Source organism: Mesitornis unicolor, unplaced genomic scaffold (genome assembly GCF_000695765.1).
Source record: "Mesitornis unicolor isolate BGI_N332 unplaced genomic scaffold, ASM69576v1 scaffold26166, whole genome shotgun sequence".
Taxonomy (NCBI): domain Eukaryota; kingdom Metazoa; phylum Chordata; class Aves; order Mesitornithiformes; family Mesitornithidae; genus Mesitornis; species Mesitornis unicolor.
The window spans coordinates 23,829-33,174 of record NW_010193370.1 but is presented as its reverse complement, the minus strand read 5'-3'; the positions used below and the strand labels follow the sequence as shown (position 1 = coordinate 33,174).

The window sequence follows — 9,346 nt, the reverse complement described above, 5'->3', positions numbered from 1 at the left end:
GAGTCTTTTTTTTGAAGTATGTGACTTGAACAGCACGGTGCTTGTTGTAAACAGGGTGGTGGGAGGTGGCCAGGAGACTCTGTAGCTTGTTTGTAGTTGCCTTTTCCTTTGTTTCTCCGAGCTGACTGTGTTTTGATATCAGTGAACCTCGAAGGGTAGCAAGTGAGATCCGCCTCAGCATCTTTTTACATTAAAAATTAAGGACTGTCTTTGTCAGCAGGCCTAGTTTGGGCCACGCAGTCCAAAATACAGATGCTGGTTTTAATGGTTGGCTATTGAACGCGTAGTCGTCTCTCTAGGATTTGCTGTAGATCAGAGCTGGGTTTCCCGCTCGGGTCTGAAGGCTCGTGCTGGCTCGGCAGCGGGCTTGCTGCAGGTCAAAATGGAGAGCCAGGAAAGCTCTTGGGTCCTTCGGCTGAGAAAATCAGAGGGAGGCCACGGCTGGGGCTTGGGATGCACTGGCCACTCCGGGAACCAGAGGCAGAAGCTGCTTGGTGCTCAGCAGTCCTGCAGGCTGCAGTGGTCTTTGCTTTACTCTCGTCTTGCTCTCTGCGGGGGAAAAAAACAGGCTAAATATAGTTGGTTTTATTTTAAGAAAGATGTTTAAAGTATAAAGAATTTAGTAATGTAATGGAAGCGTAAAAGAATTAAGAGATAGCTGGTGCTGGAAATTCCTGCCCTTTTTTTAATAGAAATATGGTCAAGCTTATCATCCTGGCTATCTCCTTTTAAGGCAGTGGTTTCAGAAGCACCCAATCCTAGATGTTAAACCTAATGTTTCCAAAGTAATTATTTAGGAAGTGTGGAAGGATTCGGACAGGAAAAAAAAAGGAACTGCTGGGACAAAGGCATTTCAGATACTGTCTTTGGGGTATCTGAAACTGAGGTTATAGCCAATGTGTTCAGCTTGAAAATACAATTAAACAGTCTGAAAATTGAATGCAAGTTTGAGCCTGAGGCTGTTAAACATGAAGCTGATTGTTTCACGGTCTCCTGCACAGGAAAGAGTATTGGCTTTGCACTCTATTTATCCTCTTCCTGGGGAAAAGATGAAAGCATTTTATATTCATACAGACAAATATTTGTCTATCTTTCAGATTCTGCCAATCTCCCAAGGTCGGGGCTTGAACCCTGCCAGATAAAGTCAAAACCGCCCCCCTCTTTTCCCAGCCATGCAAACTGCGGGATGAAGCTGGAAGCTGTGGTCGAGCAGCTGCAGAAGCAGCAGCAGAAGCAACAAACACCTCTGCAGATGGATTCCAGGGAGAGACAGCAGAGGCAGATGCGGGAAGCCCAGCTGCTCTATACCCAGCAGCTGGCGGTGCAGCAGGCTGTCCTAGCAGCCACATCTGGCAGGGCTTCGGGTGGCTCCGCTGTCAGTCCCTTGGCCAGAGGCCCACCTGCCGCTGGAGCGACGCGAGCTTTTGATCAGAGCAGCATGAATTCAGAGCCAGAAGAGGAAGAGGAGGACGAGGAGGAGGAGGATGACGAGGAGGAGGAAGAAGGGGGTTTGGAAGGTGGTGATCTTGAGGATGGTGCTGATGTGACTGGAAAAGAAAGCTGTCCTGCTCTGAAATATTTTCACGCTCCCAAAGTTGCCCATCACAACCAAAGAGTGGCCTCTACCTCGAATCCTCTTCCAGCTTCGGGGCATCAGCGGGGACAGCAGGGCAAAGAACAACAGGGTAAAGACACTACTAAGCAACCATATTCTGGGTCCCCATCGGGACGCCAGAACTGGCGGCTGGATGAGCAGCTCAAACAGGTCAGTGTTAACGTTACTGCCTTCCGAGTAAGAATGACCATATTCAGTCAAACCTAGGATTTCTTTAGCCCCAGGTCCTGTTACAAGCCATGGCTGTTTGCATGTGCTTTGGGAAAAGTGTGGAGTGATGCTTCCCTGGTGCGCTCTTCCAGGTTTCTTCTTTTCTAATGAGATTTCACAAGAACTTGATTTGCTTTACAGATACAGTTTTCCAGCTAATGGCAGAGGCACCCCAGTCTGTGAGCAGCTTTGTGGGGTGGTAGAGGTTTGTTCTTTGCCTCTTTTATCTTTTGTCTCGTGGCTGCTGTGCCCTTCAGAATGCAACAGGCTGGTGTTACATTTATTTTTGGTGCAGACACTTGCCTGTTAATGTCTCACTTGGGTTATTTCACATACATCTATAACCCCTTTGTGTAAGAGCTCCGAGATGCAGGGACTTTGGCTGGATTTCTGGGTGGTGGTGTGGGCAGGGAAGGGATCTGGGAGCAAGCAGAGCTACTTTATATTCCATGTGTAGGAAGGAGCAACTTGCTACTGCTTGGTTCTGGTAGGAGGTTAATTTGTGTTTGAGTGAAGAATTACTGCTCCTTGTAGATAAATGCCAGAGGATCAAGAATTCTTGTCTTTGTTTTGAAGTGGGTATTTCAGCTAATGGAGCACTTGTGTGCTGTGCTGTTACAGAGCTAACTGGAGCAGACTTTCAGAGACACTTACACGTTTGTGTGTGTTGAAATTGAGCCAAAGGACTGCACAGTTTAAAATAAAAAGAAGTTGGACTTAATTATTCTTTTCTACATGCGTTAGCCTGAGCGTGAAGGTTTTCCCTCAGAGTTCTTTGAGCTGAGAAACCTTGTATGGACAAAAACAGAGCTGTTTTTTCCTTCCCTCCTGCAAACCCCATCCTCAGCTGCTCCTGCCCAAACTGTCCCAGCGTGGTGTTTCTGCACCAGTGCCTGTGACAGGAACTCCTCGAAGTTGCCGGGTGGATGGCGTTTGTGGTATTGGTGCTATAAAGCACGCTGGTGAAATGCTTTCTCTGTGCTTGTCTCGAGAGGAGTTGAGCTGAAAAAGGAGTTGCTCAAGCGGTTGCAGGGAAATGAGGTGGGTGTTGGTCAGGGGACGGCCACTGAAGAAATTGCTTCAGAATTTACTGGATCGAGTGGTGAAAACTTCCTCTTTTAGGCTTCTGGGTAGAGAATAGCAGGCAGGAGTCTGGTGTTAGGGGGATCGCTTTCTGAAAAAATAAAACACAAAAAACCAAACCAAAACAAAGAAACCACCACCACCAACAAAAAGAACCACAAAAAACTTAGCCTTAGTCTTTGGCTGCTTTTATTTCTAGCTGGGCCAGTGCTAACAAGTATGTCATTGTGCTTCCTTCCAATTCTTATCTTGTGAGATTCTTGTGAATCTTACTGAATTAACAGGCTTGATTCCTGGGTCGTTTGCCCTGTTCTGGGAAGACAAATGACCGAGAAACCGCTCCTGTTTTACAGTTGCCATACTGTGCACTGACACTGATCCAGTTCCTTTGGCCCAGTTCTGCAGCATTTCAGCAGTAATCGTCAAGTATCTTGGTAGCAGGTTACAGCTTAGTCTGATTTCAGGCCAACTTATTTTGGAAGCCAAAAGTGCGCAAAGCTTCACCAGGAAGCAAAACTAAAAGGAAAAAAAAAACAACTTGCTGCTGTGTTAAAGTAATGGGTTTCACTGCTGGGGAGGGAGACTATAAAACAGAAAGGAATTTGAGAAATTAATGGACACTGAGTTAAGGAATGGATTCCAAAGGAATATCGGCCCATGTGTTGTCCTGAAATATCGTGTCCTGGTGCTGACACTGAAGATGTACTGAGCTGGATGGTCTGCCCCAGTGAGGCACAGCTTATATTCATAACTGTGCTAGTGACCAATGTGACGAAGATGCTGTGATGTGCTCAGAAGGCCACATTGAAGTGCCCAATATTAGTGATGCTGGTGCAGTATATTCACCTTGAGTCGGGTAAATATTACAGATCAAGTTGTTTGCATTCACCAGTGGAGCCTGCATACCAGGGAGTAAAAATTTAACTGCTGTGTAGCAGCTCAGAGCTGGTGAGCAAGGGGCTGTGTGGAGGCAGGAATAAAAGCAGGGGAGCAGACGAGAGCTGTTAGCTGGTGTGACAGCGGAAGAGGAGCAATGTGGTGCAACTGCGGACTGCCCGTGTGATTCTGCGCGCTGAATGGTAACCCTGCTTGAATTTTTAAATTTCAAATGCATGTTTTGTAAACACTGGACTTTTTCTTTTGTATTTGCCTAAAATGGATTTTTAAAAAAAAAAATCCAGGATCAAATGCAGAGGTGCCTGTATCCTCCAGTTGTTTCTAAATGATTCCTGAATTAGTCTTATTTTTTTTCAGTTTCTGTTGAGATTGAGACTAATAACTGGTTGGCATACGCTGCTCCCAGCTAGCTCTGCTCTGGGAGTATTTGTGGTATGCGTAATGGCTGTTGCTTGCGGAAGAGGGGGGGAAAAGTCACTTGTATTTCTTCTTTCAAGTGTGGCTTGTTCTTCTGCAAGTGACGCACTGGGAGAAAAATGTGTCTTGAAAGCGTAAGGTAAAGATTGCCTGGAAGGTATGTGGCCTGAAGATGGCAAAAAGGTGGAAACTACCAGCGAGATGAAGCCTTGTTCTGTTGGGACCCGGACAGCCGAGTAAATAATTGTAGAACAAGCCAGCAGACAAAAGAGCTGCCTCAGCTTATGACACAGGGGCGGTGGGAATCCTGTCAGCACAAAACAACGAGGGAGTGGAGTTGCTTGTCAGGGAGTTGCAGTCTCGAAAGAAGAGCCGGGAGGGGGGTGTGTGCTCCTCGGACTTGCTCGAATCCCCTGCAGATCCATCGCGGCTCCCGCAGCCGTCCCCGAAAAGGGCGTTGTGGGCTGCCTGTCTCGGAAGAAAAATTAGGTTTTAATTCCGCGGGCGAAATGTTGCTTTTAGCAGATGGTTGGGTGTGGGTCCTCGCCCCGTGGGTTCTCGCATTGCTCAGTGATGTCTCTGGTTACCAGGGAGAGGAAAGGCAGGACCACAGCCGCTGTCATGCTGGAGCTGCTCTTGCTCCTGTTCCGCTCGACGCTGGCGTGAGCGGCGTGGCCAGGCCGCTACTGCAGCGCGCACCTCAGCGCGTGTTCCTCTGCGGGATGCAGAAATAAAGGCAAGGTTTTCAGGCCTCAGCTGATATTTTAATGCCTTCTTAAATGCAGCAAGGTAAGTCTCTGTGAAGCAGCTCTCTGACGTTCAGAGACCAGTTTGTGGTCTGGTTTTGGGGGCTGGCTCGTGTTGGATTCTCAGAAATCACCAGTCACTCCTGAAAATCCTGACCTAAACTTTTCCAAAGGTCACGGTGTTTATTAAGATAAGTCAGCTTAAAATAATTACTTTGCTTTTGCTCTAGGGTCTAGGAATGAGTGGCTGAGATTCCAGAACCTTAAGTATGTGCCTCGAGTGTTGTGCGTACTGAGGTATTGCTCAGGAGATACTCATTAATCCAGAGGGGCTGAAGGTCCCAGGAATAAAAAAAAGCTGCATTTCACACGGTGCGTTTTTGGCCTCTTGGTTATTTCAGATATCCAGGGCCAATGCTAGGGTTGAATTTTTAATTCCTTATGCAAGTCACTGAGTATTTTGTGGTTTATGATGTAGTCAGAGGAGAATTCTTCATTAATAGCTGACGTTAGATATTTGATTTCTCTTTTACTGAAAGTTGTTTTCCATAAAAACAGATTTTAATTCTTAAATTGCCAATTGCTGCTTCTCCTGAATTCATGGTTTAGGTTTGTTGTGATGAAGCCTTCGTCCCTGTGACAGTCTGCAGCACCTACCTTGGTGTTCGTGCTGATGTGTAACTTCAAAGTACAGCGTCAGTGGCTGGAGCGGAGCAGGATCTTGGTAACAAAGTCCCCCTCTTGTTTAATAGAACAGATAACGTATGGCAGAAGACAACCAAGAAACTGTTTGTGGTGGTGGCTGTAGGTAGCAGCCTACAAACAGCTTGTATTAGACATCAGAGAGTTCCCCAGATCTTCACCAAGATCCTCACCAGGGTTGTGCTGTCTTGCAGCGCCTGTGCTGTATCTGGATGGAGGTAGAGCTAAAGAGCAGAGCGAGAAGCTCATTTATGTCCTGGGGAAGATACGGCTCATACTCGAATTTGTTCAGGCACTAAGTTTATCTTTAGGAATAGTTGCAGCTTGCCTCCTTGTGTGCCAGTTTCTATAAATTCTTGCTGACACTAGAGAAGAGTAGGTGGAAAGAGCTCGAATGTGCTGTGTTTTTTACACTTCTGTTTTTCTCACTTTGGAGTAAATCTGAGAGCCTCTCGTGTGGCAGTGAGAATTTCTCTTCCTGCAGCCATACAGCACTGAACAAATCTCCTTGTCACTGAACATTTGAGTGAATTCCTCTGAGTATTTGTGAATAGGAGTCATTCACAAAGGGTCCGGCTTTTCCGTAAGGATAAGGAAGCAGATTCCTGTTTTGCAAGGAATTGTGTTGGTGCTACAGTCACTAGGTCATGGGAGCACAGAAAAGAAACTTCATAGAAAAAATAATGTACCTCTTAACTTCAGTCCCTTCTTTTTCTTTCCTTCCCCGTCCTCCCTGCCATTCCTGAAATGACTGAAATATTTTCAATGCCCATCTTTGAAGCCTGTAGATATTGAATTGAGCTCTGTTATTAGTAAGATTGGGAGGGGTTTATTCCAATTTCAGCGGAGCTTTACCAGGCAGCTTGTGCACGCAGTAATTATAACTTGGTTCTCCATGCTTGAGAACTTGCAGCTCAGGGCAGTAGTCCTGATCTTATCAGCGTTTTGTAGTACAACAGTTTTCTTTATAATAGCATCTGTTTCACTTCCTAAGGCTTAGCTCTGCCCACAAAAGGAATTTCTGTGGATTCTCCGATAATCCTGAAATTGCTGCCCCTGTACCTTTTCATTGACTCAGTGCTTTCAGTTAACCCATGGGGTAGGGGAGGGGCTTTCTTTTTCACTGCAACTTTTAGCCTAGTCCCCAAGTGGGTATTTCAGCAGATTTCTGACCTAAAACCTCTGTTAAAACTTGCAGGGAGGTGCAGAATGATTTTGAGATTCATGCTAGCAGCTTTTTTTTTTTCCCTTTTCTTTTATATATGATAGTTTTAATGGGCTCTCTACAGTTCAGAGTTTGCTGTTTGAATACAGCTTAGTAAAAACTTGTTGGTCTTCAGCTGAGCCCCTGTCAAACGCCTGTATGAAACTGGGGTGGGGGAAAAGCGAGTGACCTGGGAGAGGAACACTTCCAATTTCTCACCGATGTCGCTGGCTGCACGCTAACTGCAGTTTGTGGAGGAGATGGAGGTGATGAGCTGCTGTGCTGTTGGATTCTTTCTCTGGTCTCTGGGAGGGACAGACGTGTGAGATGGTGATATTTGAGAGGAAGATGTCCTGCAGGGAGGGCTTGAGGCTGCTTGTTTGTAAGGGTTTTGTCCCCAAAAGAATGGGCTGGACGAAGCAAGAAAGGGTTTGTCATCTCCTTTTCTGTCTGCTTGGCAACTCAGGGTTAACTCTGGCTTTTGAATGTGGGATTGGAAACCAAAATTGCTCTGGACATCTGAGCTTTCCACTAATAAGATATTCCAGGTGGTTAGGGAGTAATCCTAAAATAGCTCCAGATATAATTGCTTCTGAAGCCAGGCCTGCAGCCTCTTGGGGAGAGGAGGGCGGTCTGGGGGGGCTCCGAGATGTGTCTGCACCACAGGGAAGGCTCCCAGGCTGTGCCAGCAGCCCGTGAAGGTGGCCAGCCCTTCCCAACACCTCCGCCTTCCTGCTCAGGCTTTGCATCAGGGGCTCGAGCACAGCCAGTGCCATTCTTACCACATTTTTCTGCAACAAACCAGTTAAATTCTTGCCCGTGGTGAAGTGAGGGCTGTTTGTCGAACATCATCAACATTCATAGAACAAGGGGAAACGGCACCAAGCTGTGCCAAGGGAGGTTCAGGTTAGAGATGAGGAGGAAGTTCTTTACTGAGAGGGTCGTCAGAAGCTGGAACAGGCTGCCCAGGGAGGTGGTGGAGTCACCATCCCTGGATGTGTTTAAAGAGCGGGTAGATGAGGTACTTGAGGATATGGTTTAGTGGGGAGACAGGAATGGTTGGACATGATGATCTCAGAGGTCTTTTCCAACCGAGCAATTCTGTGATTCTGTGATCAGCAAATTCCCTTGATGCAGGCAGGTGGAGGGAGAGGCAGGACTCTCCCCAGAGAACGACCTGTGTCTCTCAACAGTGTTTTTTCCCTTCCTGCTACTACTGCCTGACTTCTACAAAGGTCTTTTAATGACTTGTGTGGATATATTGATTTCTCAGGTTCCTGCTGTTTATACGGAGGAAGGCTTCTCAGCATAGAGTAACTTTGTTTTCCTAGGAGGAATAGAAAGGGAGCTTGACACCAAAGCTCCTGCTGAGCTCATGCTGTGCAGAATGGAGTTTATTCTGCATGTGGAGCACCTTTTCCTCCTGTAGCTTTGTGGGGCTCTTTACTGATTTACCCGTGCCGGCTGTGCTCGGGTCACTGCTCTGACTGCTGCCAATATTGGGTATCTTTGGCTGTAGCCTTGGCATGGTTTTGGTGAGCAGAATGGTCCCTCAAGATCAACGCTGGCTTTAAACCTTTCAAGCTCTCACGGGAGGATGTGCTAATGCTGCCCACTGTCTCTCACCTCGGATCACTCCATGTCATGGCAGGTGATAGCCAGCTCTGCCAATTTTCTGGACATCTGGCAAAACGCTGATGGCTTCAGCTAGCTTTAAGCTCCTTTTCACTAGGTAGGTGTGGGGGAGCATTACTCTGTTCTCCAGCACCTCAAAATATAGGTACAGATGCATATATTTTGCTTATGCTCTGTATCAAACCTTAATCTTGTCATTCTCCCCCAATTACCTCTTTTCTTCAAATAGAACAAGTAAAATAACTTCTCAAGAGTTTAATCCCATGGAAAGTTTTGTTTCTGTAAATTTTATCAAGTTCAAACCCACTGGCAGTAGAGAATTGTCTCCTTTAAGCCCTCTCTTTCCTGTGCCTGTCCTCAAATGTAGCAGAATAAGCTCTCGGCATGACCAAAGTTCCCTGTGAAAGCAAGGGTTTGGCTTCTTGGAGCACGCAGTTTTGCCCTCTGGATTTATAACTTGGGAAGAAAGCAGCTCAGCCCTCTACAGATCATTGTGCCTCGGAGTGTGTAAAGTTGAGGATGGGAAATAGCTGCTGCCTTCTCAGAGACTGTCTCTAATTCTGGCTGTTCGCATAGGTTTGTTGGTCTGAGTTAACAGTCAGTGGGGTTTTAGGAGCAGCTGGATGTTACCATAATTAGCAAAAAACCTGTGTTTTTATTCTCTGCTAGGAAAGGACACCCAGATGAATCCCGCTGGGAACAACACTGATCTTCAGATCTCTTCCTAGAGAGGGCTGGGAATTGATCTGCTGTAATAAACAGCTGACATAACAGAAGTGGCAATAATCCCCCATTAAATATCTTTCAGTTGATGGGACTCACTGGATAATTGACTTT

At 46.5% G+C, this 9,346-nt stretch overlaps 1 protein-coding gene across 1 annotated transcript in view; it reads left to right on the top strand.

Moving 5' to 3' along the window:
- Positions 1-1,135: 1,135 nt before the first annotated feature.
- Positions 1,136-9,346, top strand: part of ARID3B (AT rich interactive domain 3B (BRIGHT-like)) — a 27,150-nt gene continuing 18,939 nt past the window's right edge. Inside the window, exon 1 of the mRNA XM_010187434.1 lies at positions 1,136-1,765. Coding sequence (XP_010185736.1) covers positions 1,187-1,765 — 579 coding nt within the window. The 5' untranslated portion in view covers positions 1,136-1,186. The remainder of the gene's footprint in view (positions 1,766-9,346) is intronic.